This window comes from Sceloporus occidentalis, unplaced genomic scaffold, assembly GCF_023333645.1.
Source record: "Sceloporus occidentalis isolate IW3139 unplaced genomic scaffold, rSceOcc1.0.p SCAF_79, whole genome shotgun sequence".
In the NCBI taxonomy this organism is placed as follows: domain Eukaryota; kingdom Metazoa; phylum Chordata; class Lepidosauria; order Squamata; family Phrynosomatidae; genus Sceloporus; species Sceloporus occidentalis.
Genome location: NW_028317059.1, coordinates 2,101,872 through 2,128,988, shown reverse-complemented (window position 1 = coordinate 2,128,988; position 27,117 = coordinate 2,101,872). Strand labels below are relative to the sequence as shown.

Here is a 27,117-nt window from a genome sequence, read left to right as displayed (position 1 = left end):
TATATGTCACTCTGCATCCAGAAATGCCTTATACCCCTATATGCAACTCTGGCATATAGGGGGTTAAAAGGCATATCATGGGACAGAGTGGCATATAGGGGGGTATAAGGCATTTCTGGAGGCAGAGTGGCATATAGGGGGACACACTTACATACACACACAAAAAACATTATACAGTACAAAAAATACATTATTTTACTCACCTTCTACTTCTCTTGACTTCCTGGTAGCTGCACACTGTTCTCCTCTATGCTGACAGGATGTCACTGACCTGACATCCGGTGCTGCAGCAGTCTGAGTGCGAGGGGGCGGAGCTTCCACCTCACGCTGCTCCCATCACTATGCGGCCATCAGACTGCTGGGAATGTAATCTAAACGGCCGGTGCGTGCTGATGCTGCCGGCCGGAGCTACTTTAACACTTTTTTTTTTATTTATATGGTAAGCTGGATCGGCTTGCCATATAAAGTAAAAAAAAAAGTATTAAAGCAGAGCCGGCCGGCGGCATCAGCACGCACCGGCCGTTCAGATTACATTCCCAGCAATCTGATGGCCGCATAGTGATGGGAGCAGCGTGAGGGGTGAAAGGTCAGTGCGAGGGGGCGGAGCTTTCACCCCTCACACTGCTCCCATCACTAGACGGCCATCGCACACGGCTGCTGGGTGCTGATGCCGGCCGGCCGCATCTGCACCCAGCGGCCGCTTTGGTTAGATTTCGGGAAGCCTGGGGGGCAATTGCCCCCCTGCCCAGCCCGCCCCTGGCACCGAGGGAGGCGTTCATTGCCATTTGCAGCCGCTCAGCGGCTGTCTTCATGGTAAGTCTGCCGGCCGCCCAGCCCACGGACCTTCCGGCCCACCGGGAAATTTCCCGGTATCCCGGTGGGCCAGTCCGGCCCTGTCTTTAAGTAAGTGAATGAGGGGGCTGCAAGCAGTACAGAGTGAGTCGGCTCACATCCAAGGGGAAACGCTTTGTCAGCACTGATTGATTTGGAGCATATATTCAGGGTCCATGAGGCCAGCGACGGCCTGATGGCGAAAGTGCGGCCGGAGGCTGGGTATGACACCCTGGATTTTTATGCTCATGTATGTCCAGCCACTAGCTGCATGCGGTTGAAGGCGCAGATACGGCAAGTGCTTGACATTTGCCCAGTGTGCCAGATGGCCAGTCCGGTCCTGATGGGACAAATATGGGGGGCATATTTATGAAGATACATACATTGAGAATCATATTAGTATTCCACTGGGCATTAAGAGTATAACATTTGTCCCCACACTTACATCCTTACGCCTACTTTGCTATACAGCCAAAACAATCATTGCAGGCCTCGATTTTCCTTCTGACACACCAAGACAAATGCCAGATGGGCCGCTGGCCGATAGGGGTACATACGTACTGCTCGTAGCAGATTAATTCCTGCAGCGCATGGCCGCCTGCTGGATACGTGCGGCCACACGCTGCCAACGTGTAAATGTAAATGTTTCCAGTAAACGTGACATACATTGTTTGGCAGCCACTGGCCTTAAAGTGCCACAGCTGCTTAGTTCTCCCTGAACCAGTACTATAATTCTTGCTGTTGTCCATGGAGAGGCGTCCACTTTGGTTATGTTGCCCAGTGGTTTATATTTCTGGAAACAGTGATAGATCTGCCATAAGGGAAAGGAACTGTATAATATATAGGAACTATATACCTGAAGGGGTTGTGGGAATATACACGAGCACCTTGCATTTGTGTTGACCATCATTTTGTTGGAGGGTTTTAGTTTCCCAGGCAGTCATGCACCTAAGATTGATGGACCAGTTATGGACAACATGAAATAACACAGGAAGGTTATCTCAGGTCTATCTCTTGGCATCCTCCCAGAATCCTCTTCACATCCTTTTCCTCTCCTGCATCCCAGAAGGAACGTGCGTCCTGAGACAGTGTGTGACGATGCCGTTGACCCAAGAGGATATCCTGATGGGAGGTGAGGGTATGGCGGAACACTTTCATTTTTTCCACACGATGACAAGTCACTTCTGTCACATGGAATCTCTGCGCATTACCATGTTCCATCTCATCGGCTGTCAACGTCTAAGAGGATACATTTATAATCTCACATGTGTATCATTTGAATTCATCCACACATTGCAATCTTTATATCTGGATAAGAGCGCAATATTTAATGATACCTGAAGATACTAAGCAATATCTTTATGTCACGGCCAAATTATTGACCCCTTCTACAGTACGGAAGATGGATTATGGTCAAGTTGCTTAGTCTCAGGTGTAAAATAAGTCCTAATTTAATATGATGGGCGGCTGTCATGGTAACCCTCTAAGGATGAGAACCCACAGGGGGGAGGGAGTTTGTTTCGGAACCCTGGTTTTATTACCAATCCTTAGGACCGGGGTTTACCCAGCTGCAGCTCGGACTATTCCCGGGGAAGTTTCCGATGCTGTTGCTAAGGGTCCTGACATCGCATCACATCACTTCTTGGATCATAACATCTTCGGGCCCTGAGCTCTCCATTGGTACTCACAGATTGACGCAGCTTCCTAGTGATCACCCCAAAATAGTGGCTCTTTGTCAGGTGGGCATTGCTGGCCATAGAACTGTATCGAGGCGCCGGGCTGTCTGGTAGTTGATGAGATTATACCCCTAATTCTATCATGTTTGTTGTATAAATATCTGTGCTGTCCTCAATAAACAGAGTTCTGTTTTACCCCTACACTAAGTCTCGGCTAGTGCTTGGGGGAATATGGAGGGTTAATCCCGGTCAAAGCCTGATTTGGAATTAAGCTGCGAGTGCGCTGCCAGATCTCTGAAGGTAGCTGTCAGGAACCAATATTTCGCTACCTGAACCATGGCTTTTTTATACCTGTGGCGTTTACGTCTGCGAACACTAGTGGCCACCCTCCGCCCTCTGGAGCACTCAGAACTCAGGTGTGCCTTGTTACCTGGGTTGAGCCCTAGTCTACATCCAGCTGGGCCTTGTTACCTGCATTACCCTGCCTTTATGAACCTGCCCTGCCCTTCAGTCAGGGCCTTTGTATTGAAGTCTATGGACCTTCCTGCTGTGGCTCTGCACCTGTACTGTTCCTGGTTCCCTGCTTTGTGTCCTTCCAAGTGGACTCCCTGCTTTGTGTCCTTCCAAGTGGACTCCCTGCTTTGTGTCCTTCCAAGTGGACTCCCTGCTTTGTACCCTTCCAAACGGGCTGTGTGCCTTTTGTACCCTTCCAAGCGGGCTGTGTGCCTTTCGTACCCTTCCAAGCGGGCTGTGTGCCTTTCGTACCCTTCCAAGCGGGCTGTGTGCCTTTCGTACCCTTCCAAGCGGGCTGTGTGCCTTTCGTACCCTTCCAAGCGGGCTGTGTGCCTTTCGTACCCTTCCAAGCGGGCTGTGTGCCTTTCGTGCCCTTCCAAGCGGGCTCTCTGTCTGTCGTGCCCTTCCAAGCGGGCTCTCTGTCTGTCGCGCCCTTCCAAGCGGGCTCCCTGCCAAAAGACTTATTACCTGTATTTTATTTTGCCATACGTCCGGTTACTTGCTTAGACTATATTACCCTTATTTGCTGGTCCTGTTATATACATGAAATACACTGCATTACCTGGATTTCTGTTTGTGGTGTCTTTGTTTGCATAATCATGCACCGTGGGTTACATACTGAACCCCAAGTATCCCCTGCGCATGGGCTCCTACCTGACCTGATCACCCGAGTCCTGACAGTAGCACACAGCAGCGGCCGTGACAATTTATTTGATTTTTGAGAAGAAGGTGCTAGCCCAACACTGTCAAGTGTTTGCTATATTGCTATGAAAAGATGGATCCAGTGGACATGTCCCTACAGTCCTACCAACATTATAACCGTACGTTCTCGGTACGATCAAAGCATGCCTGCTGTGCAATATTATGGAATGCCACTTGCTGGGACATGTAAATAATAACCTTAGTTATGCATTGTTTATGTTTCTTTGCAATCTTCATTAGTGGCCTTTAACCACCTGAAACTGAATGAATGCTATATCTACGTTCCCAACAATGACGAGATTTCCACTATATATATTGGAAAGCCAAGATGCAACTGGCTGTGTGCAAGAACTAAATACAGGCAAGTGAGTAACTTGCTGTATTAATGTGTTTTTTGTGATCAGAGATTATATAGATTTTTTTCTGCTGTATTGTACAGTCTAAAATGTCCCTGTTTGGGAATGTTCCTTATTCTCCATTGTTCTGTGAATTATGGTATCCTTGATATTGACTTAGGTGTCAGAATACAATGAGATGATTATTCCTTGTGTAACTTTAGTGACCAGAAACCTCCCTTCATCCAATTATCTGCAGTTTGATAGTACATTACGGTAATACATTAGTCTGACTTCAGAAAGCATGAAGCACGATCATCTACGATCACGCTGGCATCTATTCAGAAAAATGCTTATTTGGCAATTTTTTCTTTTTTCAAGGGTCTTGCGCTTCCCAGTTATTATGAAGAAAAAACAATGTTGGTGCTCCAAATGTGGTAAAGTCACAAAAGGGGATATGCGGCCACTTCCTTCCCTCCCAGACCAAAGCCTAAGCGGATCTTCTAGGATCTCCTCGGCCCTCTGAAGTATTGAGGAAGGAGTAGCAGCCAAAAGGCACAGCCCACCAAAACATAATCTTTGAGGACCAAGCTCCAAGAGTTTTCAGGGTGAATCCAAAATCTACACATGCTCAACAACTAAAAAAGGGTCTGAGAATAGCGAGATTTGTGCCATTGCTGGCCCCAGTCCAGTTTACAAAAATACCCTTCAACCACCATCCATGGGCCAAAGCAATTTAAGAGATGTATAAACAAAAAAAGAGTGCAAAAAACAGATCCAGACTGTACATAGTGTGCTGATTTGGCAGTTGGCCAAGTTGGTCAACAAGCTTGACAGATGGACTTCATGATCTTCGCAACACAAGTCAAGTCTGTGTTATTCTTCTGGTGTGACTTATAAGGTGGCTGCTGTCTTGCTGCTGCATTATATGTTTGAGTTGCTGCCTTGTCCTCAGTCATGGGAATACATTTACAAAATAACTTAATGATAACTAGTCCTAGAAGCTGATGAGGAGTCGGCTAAAGCTACCCACTGCAGATCTTCACTGATGGATCATGGGGCATGTCAGAAAATGTGCATGAATTGCCCCGGCTATACCTTTGGTGGATGCTATAGCTGTAAAATCTAAACCTAAATAACTTAGATGGGATCAGATAGACGCTGTTAGTGCTAGAATTGTGTATGATGTTTTTACTGGTTTAGAAGTAGGCTTTCCTTTCCTTTCCTGGCAGCTTTGATGACAGTTGAAAGTGAAGAAGGTCCTGTTTTTTTAAAAATAATTTTGTGATTAAATTGTCAACCAAGCAAGTAATCTGTGTCCTCCAGAATATTTTAAAGGAATGCTGGCGTCAGTAACCCATAGTGTTTCTAACTCCCTCTGGATATCAATGCTCCGGGTTACTGAGCAACTGCATGATCGACAACAATCGTAAATGGGGAAAAAAACGAATAATGTGAAGGTTTAATGGCAAAATAATGTACCATCAGCAGACCACTACATACAGCTAAATCAATACTAAAAGTATTAATAAATAATGTAAGTTAGATAAATGGTACTTTTCTCTAATGCATGTAAGGAGTGAGGATCTGGGAATATTGCTGGCTGATGTAGGCTTATTGCTTCTTATAGCATTAAAAAGAAAGAGGCAATTAACAATAAATAAATAATGGGGATATTATATTTCTAAAGCTGTATCTTATGAGCAATCATGTATTAAGTACAGGTCAGCAGCAGGTAAATATTGTTTTCAGGTCTATAATATTTTGGATTCCGTCACACTATATGGCACTATAGCCTAAATTTTCATGGTCATATTGCTTACCATGGAGTCTCTTTTGGGTTGAAATGCAGTGCAGCTCCTTGGTAAATAATATAGCCAATAAAAATTAGATAGGACCCGCAAAACTTGGGGTACTTTGGTGTAGAGTCGGGCTAAGCAATATATGGCCATACAGTGTGATGGAATCCCCAAAATGTATACCTTAGATAGGGGTTCACTGACTTTGTGCTTTGTTTTATGTACTTATCGGTCCTTATTATTCTAGCAGCAACCCAGGAATCTGGATGCGTATGCCTTTTATGCTTTTTTAGGTTGTACTCTCCCCTACTTTGTATATTTTTGTGCTGTGAAAAAAAAAATCATACATTATGCATAGTTGTACGGAATGAAGGTAATAATGTTAACATCTGAATAAATGAACAAATCTGTTTAACATCCACGAGGATATCGGCTTATGAACATACATCTCCCAGGTTTCAGTAGAATGTCTGTGACAAGGTTTTTCCAGGTCTAAAACATATTAGAAAATAATTAGGGTCCCAAATGAATAACATTGTTTTTATCAGAGTGAAACCCAGAAGGGTTGAAACAATAAAAACTAAAAATTAAATTAATTAAAATGTAGCATTTTTTACACAATGCCCAAACCATACATACTTCTTTAATAAAGTAAAAATTGCCTTATTTTTTTTTACTATGGGCACCTAATCGTCATGTGACACAATCGTGCATACTGATAGGTTGTTCGAAAAGATGACAGATCTGCTAAGGTTAATTGCTTAACACAAATAGAACAGATAATGATTGTCTAAGTGGGACAGCACCTTTAACCCTGCAGAATAAGTGGGGATGATGCTTTATTGGGCATTTAGGTGATGTGTCTTAGAAACCAGTGTGGGTCTGCTTATAGAATAATTTTATTTACCCCCTTTCATTTGTTAATCTTTTTTTCTGGTGATATACCCTTTTTGAGGCTTATAGGGTTGTAGAACACTAAGGACACATTCTGAGCTACTAGACAAAAAGGAGGAAAAAGGGACAAAAAGATTTAGGTACCAAAGAAGTTTAGTCCCTCTTAAATAAGGACACTTGGGAGATTAGGGTATAGGATACAGCGTAACCCCCGTCGCATGTGTTTAACTGCATTATTTTTGAGGGCAGCTATGATTGATCAAGGCTTCTAAAATCCGAGCATGAGCCGGTGTTTATTTTGTATGGGTGTTGAAGAAATAATAGGGACAGGTGTCACTCACAGCTGTTGTGACAAGTGGCCTATAGATTTAGCAAAAGTGCGTCTTGAAGACTCATTATTCCGCCAGGGCAGATAAGGTTGAGGATACAAAGGCAAATGTCTCTTGAGCTAATTTAATTTGAGGAGTTTGCAACACCGCCGACAGTTGTTTTCCTTTTTTAATTGTCTAAAGAAGCCTGGGTTACCTTTTAGAGGATCATCATTCAGAGAGATGGAGTCCATATGCTTTTTAATATTTCAGACGTAATTTACAATTGAACCTGGCCACAGACGGCAACTGAAATAATACTCAAGATGTTCATCAAGGAGCGTTAGTCTAAGCAAGATTGTTGAGATAATTGTCTGTAGTTGATTTGTTTTCTGGTCGCTTATAGGGTCATTTATCTGGCAATTTATTATTATTATTAATGTGTTACATATCGCTATCATATGCTGTAGCGCTGTACAATGGGTAGACAGGACATAAGTAGTATGCAACATAATTTGATTTACAGAAACTCAAGGGGAGGAGGGCCCTGCTCAAAGAGCTTACAATCTAGACTCTGCTGGCCTGAACATTGGTGAGCAACAAATGTAACAATAAAAAAACAGATTTTATTGAAAGCTCAACAATTCTTTTCCTCTTCATAGGACTTGTCCATTAATTATACAAAAAAATGCTTTGATATAGTTTTGTGTAGAGAGGATAAATGTAAAGCACGTATGGTATATGACTATGTTTGGTATCGATCATTACAAAAACCTATAAATCATAAAAAGCGTGAGGGTGATGATTAAAAGGCATGAGAAGTGCAGAAGCTACAATGTTTATACACCTTGGGAACCGTGCGTATCGGTATTTTTCACATGAATGAAACACAGCAGGATGATTCAGTCTATGGAAATTTTTAGGGAGGTACTCGGATATCCCGGTGGAGAAAAACATTATTGTTGGGGATATGAGCCAGCTTTGGGGAATTCATATTTATTATTGGAATAATAGACAAAAAATTACAAAAATACAGTTTTAACATGTATAGAAATGTAGAATTCTTGCACCGTTGTTTGTAAGCCCATATTTTGATTACACTCTATTCTTGCTCATGTTTTAGACATATTCTAGATCAGTTTTATTCTTACTTTCCATCAGATCAGGAGTTAGAAGAAGAATTTCTAATTTGGCTGAATAACCATAAGTGCCATCATATGCACTTAAAATTAATGTTTCGTCTTTCCCCATTCCATCACTTTTAATGATGCACGGTGCCGCCTGGAAGTCAACTGTCCTCCATAGTGTTATTGGGCCGGCTGGGGACATCAGCGATCTCCCTTCTAGCCGTCTGGCTGTACAGTGCTGCTACAGGGAGTCTGATTGCCCAAGAGGGTGATATAATAGCCCCACCGGGTGGCGGCAGAAGATCTGCTACCTCCTGGACATGCGGCCATAGGCCAGAATACACCGATGTCGGTTCGGCCAAACACATTGTGTGCCTACCTGTCTACACGTATTGTATATTCTTATAAGGCGGCTGTATTTTTTTAATAAATAATTACTTCTGGAAAACATTTGAAGGAAAGAGATCACAAAATTGTTACATTCACCAGTTTGAAATCTTGCTTTGTAACCTAAGCACTTTGTTTTATGTTTTATTATATTAACAACAATAGGTTATTGTAAGTACCGGTATATAAAATAATAAAAAAAAATGTATTCAGAGTAAAAAAAAAAACCAGGCCATTAACAAGGTCTTTATGGATACTTACGACGTGTAAGCGTATCAGAGTTAACGCTTTAGGTACCTTAAATTGGTTGCAGCTGGACATCTGTCTCCCATCAATCTGAATTTCCAAATAAATCCTGAGATCTCTCGATGTTCTCCATAGCTTGCTGATCTCACCGAGGATGCCTGTGCAGCAGGTCAATTATACAAAGTAAATCACACAAAGTATCCTTTGATGTTAAATGGTCTACGCTTTATGGGCTTGAAAAAACAACTCCGTTTAATTTAATGAACACATTTCATGTTCATCCGTGTAAAATGCAATTTGGGTCACCCCCGTTAATACCGTCTCTACGTGCACCGTTGGCTTCTGTCTGTAGTCTTTATCCTCCAATAAAGTGATTTGCCAAAAATAAAAACAGTAGAACACATTTGGAAGCGTAAGCCCGGGGGACCTAATTTAAAAAAGGGGACTTTAAATGGACACCCCAGCCATCATATTCACATTAATGATATGAGAGCTGAGTGCAAATAAATAGATGTATAAATTAGAATCCCCCTGGCACAATTAATCCCCCCCAGCTCCAGCACTGGCTCATGCAGGAGATTTTTGGGGTCTAACAAGGATGGCCCCATATACATGTGCAGAAAGTGCTCCCTTTGGGTTTTCAATGGGAACATGTTCTAACCAGTTATTGGCGTACAGATACCTTTAACATACCTCCCAAGTGTCACTTTTTAGGAGGGACAGTCCCTCTTTTCAACCCAAATCCCTCTGTTGCTCTTTTCGAGAAATTCAAAATGTTTGGTGGACACAAGTTTATCATAGTAAAAGCCCCAACAAAATATATATATAAACAAGAGAAAAAATGCTTAGCTAATAAAATATAGTAAAATACATTACTGTTCTTAGAAAAACCTTATAAACAACCACTAATAAGACATTTGGCCATTTGAAGGGTTGGGAGGTATGCTTTAAAATGTATTATTTGTTGTTGGGACACACATGGAACTGGAGTGTGTCTTTAATCTTATAGTTTATGCTCAAAAACCACTGTTTTAAAGTTGCAGGTTATATCAGCAGAGATAGTGCCAAATCTAAATTAACGTGGTATCTATTTGTGCTGTGACAGATGTATGTGTTCAGACAGATCCTGCTGATAAACAGGGCCAGATTCTGCATACGGCAGGCTAGGCATGAAAAGTTTGTATATTCACTGTGAACAAGCATAAAGGTGACAGGGATGGACGGAAGTAAAATATTTTCTTTCATTTTGTGTGTTGGAGCAGAGGGCTAATTTCAGCAACAAAATACTAAAAAGGTTGGGCTATTAGGAGCAGTTTATGTGCTATTCTTGGGGTTTTGTGAGCAGAGTGTCCAAATACCGGGCTGTCCCATTTGCAATAGAAACATAAAAAGTGACGGGAGATTAGAACCATTCGGTCCATCCAGTCTGCCCAACCTCTGAATACTTTCCTTATCCTATATCTAGCCCATGGTTATCCCATGCTTGTTTTACCTCCCCCCCACTGTATTAACCCCCACCACCTCTACTGGAATTCCATTCCATGCATCCACTACCCTTTCAGTATATCCATTTCCTCATATTACTTTTAAACCTTTGCCCATTTAACATAAGACTATGTCCTCTTGTTGTGGTAGTGTTTCTCTCTTCCTTAATCGTATTGATTCTCTTTAAGTATTTAAATGTGTCTATTATGTCCCCATGTCACATGTTTATTCCAGGCTATATATATATATGTTAGAATCCTAGGGGGGGGGGGGCTTTGCAAACTCAATCCTATTTCTTTGTAGGTCTTAACTTCTTGAGAAGCCTCATGAAGTTTGTTAAGAAGCTACAATCTCAAACTACACCGCTTCTTCTAACTGTAACCCTTTGGTGACAACTATTGCAGTTGTCTGAAATTTTAATCAAACCCTGGCAGCCCTACCTGAAACATATTATACATCACAATGAAAATTATCGTTCAGCCAAGATCTCCCCGCACGGGAACTGCCCCGATTTCCTGCTACCACCCTTTATAATGTCAGGGAAGCAAACATATCGGAAAGCAGCAGGACTTTGAAAGGTGCCATTCCACCTACTCAGCTAAATGTACCTTTCTGTAACTAAATAAAACATTAAACACATCATTACTAGTGCTGTTGAATGCCTAAACCATTCATAGAAGTAATTGTTTAATCATGTAAAACTTTTGCGTCCTTTATAATATTTGCCAGGAACACTTAATTGTCATGTGACACGGATGATGGGTTGCTGTCTTCTGAAAAGCTTCTGTGCCATCTTAATGTGACCAGACCTTCAGTGGAAAGAATACAATGACAAATCTCCTATAGTTTATATGCTTGGGATAATAGAGTGCGATTACTGATTTGTCTTAGTGGAACAGCACCTTTAATATCAAAGGAAGATACACAAAAATGGGTAATTAGTAATGAAAAGCAGACACAGACCACCATTCTCCTTGTTCCCTGTACTAGAGACCAATTCTCCAAATACTTCCACCTCCGACCTGTTTTCCACATGCTCACATGATGTAATCACCACAAGAATTTGAATATTTCCATTTCTAATTACTCCTATATGCCTTATCCTCATACACTTCAGGATTTAAGGTATATTCATAATTACAGAAACGTGCCCCAGAAAGCAAACCCCCAAAAAGTCTTAAAAGTGGAATTACATCAATGTTTTCTTTTTCTGAAACATTATCCAGAAATCACTCATCTAATACCCAGGGACTCATCCTGACTTCCATTTGGAAAGGATCACATGACTGTCTGAGAGCCGCTAAGAGATCCATCAGAATTTGTGTTCAGGATTTAATGTGACCACATAACAGGATCACAAATGTAAAATATCTGTCTCTTTTCCGTCACAAATAAAATAAAGCATTTTGTTGTAGAACCAGCATAAAATGTGTTCCAATCTGGAATATAAACTTCAAGAAACCTGGAAGCCAGGCTGGGACTGACCATCTGGCACACCGGCAAGTGCCACTAGATACGACCGCCACCTAATGTCAGCTGTCGGCCACACTCCATCATTGGGGGCCACTGGGCATAAAGTCCCAAGGCCGCCTTATCATTCCTATTCTGGCCCCGGTGGTAGTCAGTTCATACAAATAACTCATGCATGCAGTTGGAGAAGGGATGAGGGTCATATTTGTTTCCTGAGTCTTGACTGTAAGTCAAGTAAAAAATACAAAATACGTCACTGATTTTTGGAAGTTCTGTGATCATAAAAGTCACAATGTGTAGAAGACATCAGAAAATGTGTTTAATGTTTAATAAATTAAATTAAGTAAATAAAATACATTATTCATAGAGTTATAAAAATCAATAAGTCAAAGTGTCACTTAAAACTCCTGCCGAAGCCACACCCTTAGCCACACCTCTAACCACACCCCCTAAACTATAAGTGCCCCTCTTTCAGGGGAGGGATGACAAGGGAGGTAATTGCCCCTGGGCTGCTCTGATTTGTAGATTTTGGACCACAGATAAGATTACTTTTCAAACTTTGGACCAGAATCACTTTCTATATGTAACTTCTTTAGGGCTCTAAAGAATCCATAGACCAAACAAGACCATTGGTTGGTAGAGCAGCCCAAAGAGGAATTATTTGGTTAGAAAGTTTGCATTTCTGGATACAGCAATGGAGAGACCTGAAATAATGGGAAAGATAAATACAAAAATGGCAAAATCTGTGATTAACTTGGCCAATGAATAATAGCGGGTAGAAGCTGTAGAAACAAGGCATCCATCCAGAAGAAGCTATGCTGAGCAGCTCTCTCCGTGAACAATGGTTTTACAACAACAATTCTTGCTCAGTTCTTTTAAAACAAAGTTTCATATCCACATTCCTATCATTACTCAAGTAACAGTTTTTTTTTCCCAGTCAAATTCGCCAGAAGCCACAAATGGCAAACATTGGACACTAAAACCTGATTCTTTTATCTTTTAAATGAACACGTTAAGAATTGTATGATCTAATCACTCAGGCCACTGGTTTCAAAACTCTGATGTCATCATGCTTTGTGCCATTTTTTTTTGTTGTTTTGGAATTTCATGCAAATTATTCTATAGATTCTGGGATCAAAAGTTAGATCAAAGTTAGGGCTTTTATTAAACCTTACATATTACAGCCCAGGAGAGGGCCGGTAAGCGGGCAGGCAGGACAACTTTCCCCCTGAGCTGCTCTGATTTAAACTTTTTAAGCCACTACGTACTTGCAATTCAATATCTATAGAGTAATAGGAATTTAAGGCAGCATTTATATTATGACTAGATCCTTTCTCTGCTCCCTTAGTTTTGTTATATACGTTTGTCTTCTGTAAATGTGTTTTGAACAGGACTGCATAGTGCTCATTGGGCATGCCATCTGACATTCATGTCTTTATGGACCACTTGGATGGATTTGGTCCTCTGGCCATAATGCTACCAGCCCTCCTCTGGCATACATGATGCCATATCAGGCACGGACTGGCCATCTGGCACCTCGGGAAAAAGCCCTGTGGGCCACTAATGAAAATCACTCCATACCCACCCGATCTCTCCGGCACCCGATGACCACATATCTGTACACCCACCTAGACCTTGTATAAAAATCAGAGCAGAGCCATGGCAGGTTGGCTGTAGTGTGCTGCATTGGGTCACCTACTAAATGCCCAAAGGCAGAATTTTCCCCCGGAAAGGCTTCAGGATTCAAGTGAATGGGTTAAAAAAATCAAACGCATACAAAACGAGACAGGGAGGGAGCTCGTGCTTTTCTGGTCTGATTTTCAGTGATCTCTGAAAGTTGTTCCTATCGCTTCCACCACAGCCCAAACTTCCTTCCTTTCTTTCTGCCAAATCTAGGAGACCTGGGGGGTGTCGGTGTGGACGGAGGGGAGTGTTGGTGTGGAAATAAAATGCAGAGAGAGTTGCCTGGCAGGGAAGGGAGTGGAGGGGGCAAAAAGGGTAGAATGGATCCAGGCTTAGTGAAGCAAGAGGCATAGATCAGTAGTGAGGAGGGGTATGTTTAGGGGCAAAGGGAGGAATAGCAGGGAGCGTTACACAGTAGCTGGGGAGAGAAAACTGAGATGCGTGGAAGGGAAAGGGGTTTTCATGGAAGTAACAAAACACCAAAAGAAGAAAAAAGTCCAATGAATCCCTATTCTCATTGTGTGTAAATGGAAGATATTTTGCTTCTTGTTGTGACAGCATTTTTTGATCGACTACAGTTTTAATTACATGAATACATTTCCCTTTAATATGGTATTTTAACAAAATAATGTACCCTGCAGGCCTAATCTTTAGGGACCTGGCTGACCGTACGAGAAGGAGGTTGCCGAGTTAGTGAATGGGGAGGGTTTTCTACTGAAATATGCAAACCAACCCTTTAAAACCATCCCTGACCTTCCTAATGTATGGTTCGATAACCGCCCCAGGTTAAAAGGACTATATGAATATAAGGTTGTTTCCTGAATAAGCAACTATGGTAATTGAATGCTCTCAGGGATGGTTGATATAAAGAGTTCCCAGGTATGTTTATTTAATGTTTAATATAACACAACAGTTGCGCATGGAACGATCAGCGCTTGTGGGACAAAAAAATGACTGCACAGGTTGATACGACATGTAATGTAGGCTGAAAGGTGTGATACAGGAACAGGTACAGGAACAGCTACAGGCCGCACCAAAGACTGGGACTGAACATTTCCACAAGTGGACCTGGTTATGAAAATCTAGCATTTGAGGCTAGGAAGAAAATGAAATTATGTGCATAACAGTGACTATTCACTTTTGCCCTTTGATCCTTCTGTCCATAATTTGTCCTCTTATATATATCATTATAAATAGCCACCATGATAAAAGTCATTAGAAAAATATTCACTAGACTTTTTTTATTGGATGCCATCTTGAAATAATATATTATATTCAGAATTTGAGAAAAAATTACTCAAAAACATTCAAATGATAAGTTATATAAGTCTTGTAGTTAATGAGGTGGATCACCAACATAAATGGTGGACCACATAGGAGAAGCTGGATGTCACCAATGCCTTAAAGTTCTTATATATTGTGATGCTCACCCGGTGTCCCAATACAATAAAATACATTTACAAATATTTTATTATTTTCTATTATTTTTTATTATTTTATTATTTTCTGTATTGTTTTCTTTTGGGTTATTTTATCTGGATTTAATTCCCTTTTACCCTCGCAGCTGGCCTTTTCTTTATATGTGGTTGAACCGGTAGTGTGACTACTGTATGTTTGCTGATGTTTCTTTTGATGTTTCTTTTTACCTCTGTGTTAAATGTACATATTTGTTTTGGGTTTTGTTTTCAGGTTATAACATGTAACAACTCGTACGGTTAGGTTACAAAAAATAACCAATTATGTGTCAAATATAACGATATAATGGAGAACGTGACTGAATGCGAATGTGTTGTGCTAAAAATACAGTAAGTCTTTGTACCTCACAATTCTGTGGCATATAATTGATAATTAAAAGAAGTTGTTAGTAGTTAGGGCTGTTATGATGGCTGTTATGATGTCATAACCTTACTCCCTAGGTCACTACAGGACTCTGCTGGGCTCCTTGGGCTTGGAATATGATCAGTTATAAGGTCAACCTGAAAATGATATAAAATGACAGATACGGGACGGGCAAATTAGGGCAACCGATTAGGCCAACTTTATACTTTTTATGTATTTTGGTTCTACAGTCTGCAGAATAAGGGAAAACTAGAGATTAGTGGAACAGCGAAAACATCCCTGGGGACATTGTGTGTCACTTAGGCCCACATAGAACTGTGACCCGCACAGTGAAAGGAATGCGGCAGACTGGAGTTGTGAGGGGGCATGAGCTAACCAAGAAAAGACTAGGCCGAAAAAAAGCCTTAAACGGTAAACAGTTCATAAAAACTCACATTTAAAGAAAACCTCATCAGGTACCGAGTTTTGTAATAAACACACACAGGTTAGACACCAGCAGGTAATGGTGAAAGGGTTAAATGACACCTATCTTCTCGTTCGTTCTCCTAGGTAAGCTTTGCAGCAGGTGTTCCTCATCATCGACACCCTACACTTGAAGCTTTCCAGATGTTTTGGGCCATTATATGCTGACAGGTATGAATGTGGTAAAGTTTCTAGGGGTGGGGGGCATGTGTCAGTGGTGTAACTAGATGTTCTTGTAAACAAAATGTTCTTGATACTGTTATTCGACTGCCTGGATGAGAGAATTTCACCTGTCAGCAGATTCTTCAACCCCCCCTGCCACTTCCCACATCCCCGAGCGCAGCGTCATCTCCTGCACCCCTCTCCGTTTCCATTGCAGGACCCTCTTTTGACTGTTTAGAGAATAAGCCGGTAGGAAAACCCCGTAGACGCAGTTAACCCCTTCTGACTACGCCTGCTCGCTTGGAACCGTGTATGTTTAAGGGGGGGGCATAGCCCAAACTCCCTCCCTTTTAAAGTGAATGGGCAGAGGTAGGAAAACTTCCTATTCTATTGAACAGAGGAAACTATTGCAGATTTGGGTGGGGGATGGAGGGAAGGAAGGAAAAGGGGGACAGGGGAAGAGAGAGAGAGGAGCCTGACCCTCTACAGCAAGACAGACTGCTACAAAAGACAGCAGTCTGACCAATACTGCAGGAGACAGCCACGTACAGGACCCAGGTAAGAAGGGGGCAGGCAGCGGCAATGAAAACTATAGAAGGAAAGAGTTTCTAGGTGTCAGACAGTCAGAGGAAAGAAGGAAGGGGAGAGGTAAGGAAAGAAAAGGTTACACAGACACAGGAATCTGCAGGAGGTATGATTACGAAAAAGCACTGGATGTCAGAGTAAAGAAGGAACATGAGAGGCGAGGAAGACGAGTGAAACAGAAACTGCAGGGGGTATGATGAAAATACTGAATTTGGAAGCAAATACGAACCATCAGGACTGTAGAATCTATTTCCTGTTTCAAACTGGTACTCCTAATTTTGTTATACTCAAATCTCATACTCGGGGCAGCTGTGGTACTACTCCAGGTACTCTTGCCCCATATATTATATATTAGCCATTACCACGTCTGCTGGAGGGCTACTCCGGGTCTGAAAAAAATGAAATAGGTATTATTATTATTGCCATGTAATATGTCACCGTTTATTTTCACAGCATGATCTTTAGGTTTAGTTAGATCACCTTTTTGTGAAAAGCCTGTGACTTTGTATGTATGAATAGTTCAGTGATGTGTCCCTGTAGGGTTACGTGAATGAGAGGGGGTGTAAAGAGATCTGTAAAGGGATATGAGCAGGGAGTGGGATCGTGCGATCACCAGAGACCAAGGAGAGAAAGCAGTATGTGAGCAGAACTACAGATAGCAGGTGGACAACTAACAAGAAGAAAGATCCGCATCAGAGTAATGAGAATAAGAGTTATGGACACAGGGTTCTATTTATGTGAGGGCGATAAAGCAGGGATGGAGGAATTGTTGGGAAGAAGAGATGTTCCTTGTTTGTACCCCATTCATATATACCCAGGGTATGAACTGCTCCACTTTACTGCCCTCTGATAAATCAACGGGGTGGATATTCTATGAAAAAGCTCTTTGTCTGGTTGTCTGCTAAATCTTTGGGGGTTGGGAAATGTAGCTCTTTATGAGCTTGAAGAGCATGCAACAGGTTAATTATTCATAGATAATAGAACAGAAAGCACCCCCTCTTATCTCTTCTTAACAAAACAAAAACATTCAAGGGGGCAATTTACTAAGCACTGAATAGTCTGTTAGTTAATTACATTTATCTCATTAAGTTATCTATTCATGACAAAGGGCCAATCAACCCAAATTTGCAAGAGGTGACTTGCTTGAGATGGTTGTCCATAACACACAGTTAGATTTTTCATCTTCCTATAAGTCACTGGCAGCTCACTGTTTAGTAAATTATCCTTACTTCATGGGGACATGATAGAGATAGGGGATAACAAGACAAAATACCAATAGTGCTGGTATCAAATGGTTAATGACACCCCAATTTTTCTGTTACAGTAGCTGAGCGAAGAATCTGTATCGAGAAGGTGACACATGGACCCACGGAGAATACAGACAGGTACGTGAGAAAGCGTCATTGCGTACACATAGTGACAAGCGCACGTCACTGTCACATCTTCAGTTACACTAGTTACAGGCTGCTTCCCCCGCTGAGATATTTCTTAGATCACAGTATCTTCTTTGTTTGGGTCGCTGTGTCTATTCTGGTTACCGACACACTTGTCTCTTGAATGCACAGTCAGAGCTGGAATGCTGGTGCCAGAGTGCAGCGATCACCAAGTGCATTCCATACATATCAAGGCCATGTTCAGGCACAGCCTGGGAGACAAATGAGAAAATCTTGCAGGTTAAACAAATGCATGGAAGCCGCAACACGGACATCATCCAGAGCTGGTGCCGTCACTACGCGAAACTCACCAAGCCTTATCCTACCTGAACACCCAGGCCTACACGCATACAACTCTCAAAGTGTACAGTTTATACACAGTGCTCCAAAACACGAGCAGTCACACCGTTACACGCTTTATATACAGTCTGTACAGCTCATAATATACCAAGATCCACCATATAGAGTCCAGAGAAAAAAACCCTAGCGAAAAAAATGCTAGCCGAGAAAAGCATTTGGCACACAAGCTTCATGCCACGCTCTGTACACCCTGTAGGCATTCCAGCCACATACCAACACTTACCATACGGCACAGTAACGTAATGTGGCAATGCAGAAAGTATCGAGCCAAACTTGCCTAAATGACCTGTAGCCTAGGTGGCAGGAAACACCATCTACCCAATGGAGAAGCATTAAGGTTGCATTTTGATAGGAGGGTTGGAAAGTCCATGAGGAATGGCAAGTATAGGGCATGGAGGAGAATGTATGAGATGAAATACCGGGTATAGGTGGGAGTATTGATTAGGATAAGGATGGCAGAGATACTCAGAAATAAGGAAAGTAATCGGGTGAGGGAATGGCAGAGATGGAATGGTAAGAGAGAGAGAACGGACCATTGATCAGACAGTGAGACAAATGGCCAAACATCAGGGGCCCCCAAAGGTCTTTGTGGTATACAGGAGTCTTCTGATGCTGGCACTAATGGCCTCCGCTGCGTTGTGTAATTACTAGCCACAAGGTCAGGGCTGCATGATACTTCTTGTTGTGCTCACACAGCATGTGACCGGCATATTCATGCTGCAGCAGAGACTGGGCGAATGGTGCAGTCGTCAAGCAACCCATCAGACATTTGTGCCAGGCGGCCGGTCCGGGCCCGTGGAAGGTGCTTGTTATCATATCACTGAGTTCTACTGTCACACATGTGGAATTACATGTTTAGATGCAGAGGGAGGCCCCTCGACACAGGTTCAACATTTCTGTTCTGTAACTGTCATCTGTATGGCGTCCCTTCAGCTCAGTGTACATTAATCTGTGCGTGTAGCCGGTATGCTGTATGTGCTGCTCTGTCTGCATGTTGTATGTGTTGCTCCTGATGTATGCTGTATGTGCTGCTCTGTATGTATGCTATATGTATGTTGTATGTGCTGCTTCATATGTATGCTGTATGTGCTGCTCTGTATGTATGTCTGCTGTATGTCCTGCGCTGTATGTATGTTGTATGCGCTGCTCTGTATGTATGTCTGCTGTATGTCCTGTTCTGTATGTATGCTGTATGTATGTTGTATGTGCTGCTCTGTATGTATGCTGTATGTCCTGCTCTGTATGTATGTCTGCTGTATGTCCGATTCTGTATGTATGCTGTATGTATGTTGTACACACGATGTATGTACGCTGTATGTGCTGCTCCGTATGTATGGTGTATGTATGCTGTATGTGCTGCTCTGTATGTGCATAGGCACAGATTTAAAGAGCGTCCATAAAAGAAGATACACATACAGTGAGCATATGTCTGTACTTTAGTACTCTGAAAAGCTATCATATGCTGAGCAGGCGCCAATGCACAGCCGCCTCGTTACCAGGGTCACATGGGCCTGTAATGACACTCCATAGGAGCAGCCCGAGACCCCCTCGGAGTCAGCAGTACTTTAATTCTCAGCCCCGCCTCTTTAATAGTGGAATGTACCACAGTGAGGGGGTTCTAGAGTCTAGGATGCCTGAACCGGACGGGAAGTGACAGTGTCTGGCATATGGTACCTCCCTGAATTAATCGAAAGGGGTGGTTTGGGCCGGAGAGTCCCTTTTATATGAATGGAAGGCCTGCGCATACTGGGCCGGTGACAATGAGTGTAGTCCGGAGGGATTGAGCGCAGATAAGGAACAGAGCGGGGAGCCTCCGGACACTGAGCGCGGGGTACACGGGTGGCAGCCGGTATGTACTTTAACTGTACAGGTATGGGAAGCCGTATGTATTGTGTGAAACTCGAGCTATACAAGTAGAAGGTCGAGATTGAATATGTTGTGATAACTATTATGGAAAGTGTGTATATTCTAACATCACTGATATATATTACAGGACATTATGTGGTATAGATCCGTAGCAGTGCTGAGACTAAGTCTTCAATGATTTCAGTATGTTATGTGCTGCTCTGTTATAGAATCAAAGCCCCAGAATTCTGCTTTTTTTACACAAAAGATAATCTAATTGCATTTTAACTCCTGGAATGAACAATGTATACCAAATAACTGGTTTTGGAATATTATTTTTACTTTTTTCAACTTTTGTTAAATTGTGACAGACCACAATGACATTACTGCCCAGAAACAGTATAGATACAATGTAACTGTGGCACTAATGTCACATTAATGTATCAGAAATATCTATTAGTGCTTAATAGAAAAAATATCCATATCAATATAAAGCCAGCCTTGCATATCAATGTAAAGATATTCCCTATTCCATGGAGTTTTGGATATTACACAGAAAATACCTAAGAAAATAGTAATATGATATAATGACAGATGCTGTATTGCGCCTGCCAGAGAGAAGAAAGAATAGGGAGCCATCAATAAATAAACCCCTGGGGAGGAAGAACTAAGTAGGTTAATAAATAGGAGAGTGGGGGAGGTGGGTGCTCTGTGAATCATTGTTCTATAACAGTATGGAGTGGGCAAACTAAAATCTCCCCGTGACTGGGAATTTTGGAATTGGTGACTGTTGTTGGGTTCTTTGTCCCTTGTCAATGGGACAGACGTTAGCTAAAATTTACCAGCGGAGGTACTTTGAGATGAAGACGGCTATTTCTGTGGACATAAAAGATGTCCCCTTTTGGGGGACAATTGTTTTTTTTCCCCAGACAATCCTATCAAATGATCACAGTATTCAAAAACGCTCCATGGCATGATATTGTCAGACCAGTTCTCCCCCAGGCAAAGCCCAAGAACGATCAGCCATTGTTTTTTGATTAGAATGACATTGCTTTATACACCTGCTTTGTTCAAACATCCCTTTTTTGTGTAAAGTGGCAGTTTGATGATAGGTTTTTGCTGAAACTGATGGCGGGTTAAAGGGTTTCTGTAAAGAATGAACATCTTGCTGAGGGGCAAACAAAGGAGGAGACGGACAATGAGACCATTAGCAAAACAAAGAGAGACATGAGATAAGGCGGTGGGTGAGAACGAGAGATAATCATGATACTATCATATGCAAATTTGCAGACAAGGCTTTCTTTCCACTAAGTCTTACTATTTCCATATATATATATTGGGTCCTCCGTAGAACCCTACTTTCAATTAAACTGGGCATGTCACAAGAACCAGTCTTTCATGTTTTAACAGACAAATCAATCAGGTGGCCTTACCCAATACTTTATTTCTTCACAATCTCGTTACCGTCCCCATCCACAGTTAATGTATTACATGTTGTTGCGATCCTATTTTCTTGTTGTATTGTTTTTAAACTGGATTTTTCTGTCCTGACAGCAGCTTATTAAGTGATTGTTATTGCAATAAGGCGAGGAGCGTTAGTCATCAGTGAGTAAAATGTCTCGCACACCTTGCTTTTTAGGATACTCCCTGAATTCAGGTAAGACGATAATGATGAGTGCTCACCCCAGACGGTGACAGGTGTAAAGTCAAACCATCAGGCTCTTTTTGAGATGCTACCTTCTTTACGTTGGCTCTGCCATCAGTCATAAAGAAAACTGGTGAAAGGCACAAAAATACACCCGTACATTGTCACTACTATGGTAACCTTTGGAATGTGAGCTAATAGGTAAAATGTAGATAGCTGTGTTGGTCCAAGAGAACATGGAGTCAAAGATGACACTTTTTCATTACGGTCTTCAGAGGTTTTTGTCTCTTAGACATGTCTGTATTGACGTAAATATATTTAATTGTACCGTCCACTAGATGCAAATCCATTGGGGGAAAAAAAGGCTTCTGAGGTCTAGAAAGCTTATATGACTCTAAAGCTTATTCTATCTTGGCCCAATAAAATATATCAACGTCTACCCAAGAGCTGGGAGTGATCTGGTTTGCTTGGGTTCCTTCCCAGTTGGGTGAAGGTCGTGCCTTCTACGCCACACATGCTTTACTTGAATTGGGTGTTGTGTGCACTGCAGAAAATAAAACTCAGAACTGAACGTGTCTTTGGAATGTAGGGAGGGTCCTAATCTAGGTGGGTCACGTCTGCTATCCATTATCATTCTAGCCCCTCAACAAGACCTGCCATCAAGTCATCGATCTGTCTTCTCACCTTTTGTTTTAACCTTAAATGCTCTACAGATTGAATGCTTAGAGCCATCAGAAGCTGTCCACTCTTATAAATCATTCTTACAATGAATAGTAAATGTAAACTCATGGTTAAAAGGAGGACCATCCTTTACATTTCTATCACTTTGTTTGTTGGTCTGTGTTTTCATGATCCAACCTGAGTAAAGAACAGTGCAGAATCGTTAAGCCATGCCATTAATAATAGTAATAGCATTTGAAATTGGAGGGTGACCTCTTGTGGCCACCATTGATTACTAACTTCAGTCCCATACATTACTTAGCAAATTTGGGTGATTCCTCTTTGGGGCTAGCTAAAGAATCATTCGTATTTTTTGATTTAATATATATATGGCACTGTCATAGTCTGCAGCTCTGTACAGCGAGTAAACGAGACGTAACAAGTAGTGCATAACATAACAATTTTGACTTACAGAAACAAAAGCTAAGAAGTCCTGCTCAAAGGAGCTTACAATCTAAAATATTCTTATCAGAATTGCTTAGTTGAAGAAATCGGGTAGCAGAGGTACCTGGTGGGGAACAGGTTTATAAATGCTATTCTATAGAATTCCTACATCAGTGGTCAGTTGTATTTGGACCACGCGGTGTTAACAGACTAATAGCTACCTGCTGTGTAGATTCTGGATTTACCACTGACGATAAACGTTTGTGAAAAGCTAAGACAATTAACAAAAAATAAAGCTTTTGATGGTGCTATATAAAACTATAAATAATAATCATGAATTAATTTATTTGGTGTCTCGAAACTGATGAAGCAACATACGTACCCTCATTTTCTAATCCCTAGCACCAACCCTAACAGACCATCACCCCTTCTACATATCGCTCAATAAGTCATATCAATAAGGCTTTTTTATCATTTAAAGGATATGTATATTGTTGTTTGAGGTATTATCGGCTACAAATCTTTCAGTTATTTAATTAGAAAGACCTTAATAGAAAACATTGGTATAGGTTATGCACATTTGTTTTGATTAATTGATTGTACAAAATTATTTCTGTAGCATCTACGATATGTTTTTATTGCTGATATTCTGTATAGAATGGGCTATGGAGAAGATATGTGATTGTTTTGGTATTTAGTCTCTCATGTCCTCCTTTCTGTCTCCTGCAGATCGACGTCTATCCTTGGTACCCGCTTTCAGGATGCCTTCCTTTTCCAACTTTTTCATCATTCTGTGCCTTGTCATCTCTGCCCTGATAGATGTGCAAGGGAATGAAAACTGGAAAAATAAACCCACCTTCCCCCCTATCTTTACCCGCCGACCATTCATGGTGGCATGGAATGCACCCACTCAGGACTGTCCTCCTCGCTTCGATGTGCACTTAGACTTAAGGCTCTTTGACATTCATGCTTCACCCAATGAGGGCTTTGTTAATCAGAGCCTTACCATCTTCTATAAGGAGCGCCTGGGTCTGTACCCATACTATGATGAGCACGGGGTACCCATTAATGGAGGTGTTCCTCAGAACTCAAGTCTGCGAAGTCATTTGGACCGGCTTTCAGAAGGTATCAACAAGTATATTCCTTATTCTAACACGGATGGCCTGGCAGTCATTGATTGGGAGGAGTGGCGTCCTGTCTGGATACGAAACTGGCAAAATAAGGATATCTACAGGAAAGCTTCCAGAGACCTAGTGCTCTCAAGGCACCCAAAATGGCCCCAAGATCAGGTGGCCAAAGAGGCACAGTATGAGTTTGAAAATGCAGCTCGTGAATTTATGATGCAAACACTGAGTCATGCTAAAAGCTACCGGCCACGCCAGCTTTGGGGTTTCTACCTTTTCCCAGACTGCTACAACCACGACTACAGCAAAAACCAGGAGAGCTACACTGGTCACTGTCCCGATGTAGAAATATCCAGGAATGACCAGTTATCGTGGTTGTGGGAAGAAAGCACAGCACTTTATCCTTCCATTTATCTCGACCAAGTTCTGAGCTCGTCTGAAAACGGGCGTAAGTTTGTGCGTTCCCGTGTCCGGGAGGCCATGAGGATTTCGTATATACATCACAGGGATTATTCGCTGCCTGTATTTGTGTACACACGTCCCACCTACATACGTAAAATGGATCCTCTCACTCAGGTAAGTGCCAAATCTCTATGCTTAGACTTGATATAAGACGTGTGAGTTTTCTGGCATTATGTAGCTGCATACAATACCAATGTGGATGATGGGTTCTCATGACTGCTCTGCTGACCGACCATCACATGTTTCATAATAAGTCATCAGTTGATATCCCCTTGTTTCTATATGTCTTGCAGCTGGAAAGAACTATCCACTCCATTTTAAGATTACAGAACTGTTCATTTAAATATACTTCGTGTTATCTATAAAGAACCATGCAATAACCGTGGTAACTGTTACTTTTAATGAATAATGACGTTGTATTCTCTCCATGCAGGCTGATCTGATCTCCACAATTGGAGAGAGTGCCGCACAGGGAGCAGCAGGTGCCATATTTTGGGGGGACGCAGAGTACACAAGGAGCCCGGTGAGTAAAGGAGCACAGTCTATACTCCTTGTATCAACCCTTACCTTCATGGAGAGGGGGGCAGTGTTTTGTACTCCCCAGTCTGTTCTCTTATATACAAAATGTTGTATCCATACCTGTGTTCCTTGATCTTATAACACTTTTTTTTTATTTCTCTTGCTCTCCCATGCATGCTCTTGCCCTGCAGTACTCCTGCTTACTCTTACAGAGCCTTTTCGCCTCCCTCTCGTATATACTAACAGCTCTCGGTATATTCCCTTTGTATTGCCTCTCCTGTTCTATCTGCTTTATGCGTCATTAAATCTTCCAATACTCCATGGGGCCTCCTGTTATAACTTTTTTTCTGTACTTCTCAAGTCCTTCCTGTCTATCACACTACTTTAAATTGGGCTTTATGTGCACCAGAGGTTGGATGCAGAAGAGGTCAAATGTGGTTTACTGTAGTACACACGAGTCCCGTTTTAGAGGGCCTTGACATATACTAACTTTATGTTGAAAAAAGAATAAATACAAAAAAAAGTCTGCCCAAATGTACACATTACTTTCATAGAAGTTGCTGCCTACAGTTACAAGCAGCCCTCCGTTGAGTGAATACATTTCGTTTTCACTGGGTGGTGCGCAGTGACCCCTGTGCTCGTATGTTTTGGGTAACGGTCATGTAAAGGCATCATTAGGGAAATTCTGTGCCCTTAGCAAGGTGTTAGAACTGTTTTCTAATTACACTCTCTGCTCTTACCAGGAAACCTGTCAGAAGATTAAGCGGTACTTGGAGGAGGACTTGGGTCGATACATTGTGAATGTGACCACTGCGGCAGAGTTGTGCAGCCAGACTTTGTGCAATGGGAATGGACGTTGCTTGCGTCAGGAAAATGCCACCGATGCTTTTCTGCACCTCAACGCAGCTAACTTTAAAATTGTGAGCGTCCCTAAGGGATCTGCCTCGTCTTCTCCTCCACTTAGGGCAGAAGGCAAGCTGTCTGCGGAGGATATCGTCTCTCTGCGTTCACAGTTCCGCTGTCAGTGCTATGTAGACTGGTACGGAGTCAGCTGTGGAACACAAAAAAGCACACAACGTAGTGGAGCCGCGGGACCTTCTGCTAGCTACATGCTGACCGCATTGTTGGCGTCCCTGACCCTGAAGCTGCTCTGAGGAGAATGGTTTCTTTGGCTGAACCATTTATATACTACAATGGGCTCAAGGTCATGTGACCTCAATCTTGCAAGAGCCATTGAATCTGAGAACTAGTAGGTGGCAGCCCAAACGGCAATAATGCAGGCCACGTGCCCTTTATTTATATGACGTTTACACACTTTGAGTGTTCCTACCTCTAGGATGTTTTAGTGACCCAGCACCTCTAGCCAACAGAAGAAGAATGGGTATAAGGTCTACTGGGCCTGACAATCCTTTGGTCTTGGGGTTGATGCAGAGCCTAATCTTTGTAGGGTTGTGCAATGTATGTTACTTACTCCCAGGTTTGTAATAACATATTTTAATGCAATAAGGCACTCAGGGATTCTAGTACCTGCATTTCATTGTCAGTGCCTTCATTTTACATAAAACACCGTGCCTTGGGTCATATCAATCTTTCTGAGGGAACCTGATTGGATTCAGCTCCTCACTGCTGTGAAAGGGGTTGCAGCCCCCCGATGAGTGACCTCCAAATCTGGAGCTGGTCATCCAGACTCAAGAGGACGGTTCTTCTTCCATAATCATTTTGGCCAACTGTGGAAGGAGGCCCAAACGCAAGACAAACAAGAATCAGGCAATAAAGTATTGGAACAATCAGGAGTGTGTCGTGTTTTTACAAGACCTCTGTACTCGCTCTACGTTAAAACGTACCTCTCCTAATATACCGTTCATACTCACATTGTGCCTCTCTCCAAGTACATAAGCTGTCTCTGCTACAGCAGCAGCAACATACCCACAACCTTTATCCATTTATCTCCTTGACACTCCCTTCACTGCCACTGCGTAGTTATCTGCGCCAGTTCCTTACCTTTGTGTACACAAATAGACAATTGTGTCCAATTTTAAACAGGGACCCTCATAGTTGGTCCTACCATTAGCTGGTTACCGTTTTTTTTTGTTCCGATGTGCACTTCAGAGTATGGAACTT

General features: G+C 42.2%; 1 protein-coding gene across 1 annotated transcript; it reads left to right on the top strand.

Moving 5' to 3' along the window:
- The first annotated feature begins 1,929 nt into the window (after window positions 1–1,929).
- On the top strand, window positions 1,930–26,150 carry LOC149285391 (hyaluronidase-2-like). Its single transcript, XM_089495342.1, has 6 exons — window positions 1,930–1,963; window positions 17,829–17,889; window positions 21,873–21,904; window positions 23,711–24,591; window positions 24,911–25,000; window positions 25,740–26,150. Exons 1-6 carry the CDS (start codon window positions 1,930–1,932, stop codon window positions 26,148–26,150), a joined length of 1,509 nt encoding a protein of 502 aa, XP_089351468.1.
- The last annotated feature ends 967 nt before the right edge of the window (window positions 26,151–27,117 follow it).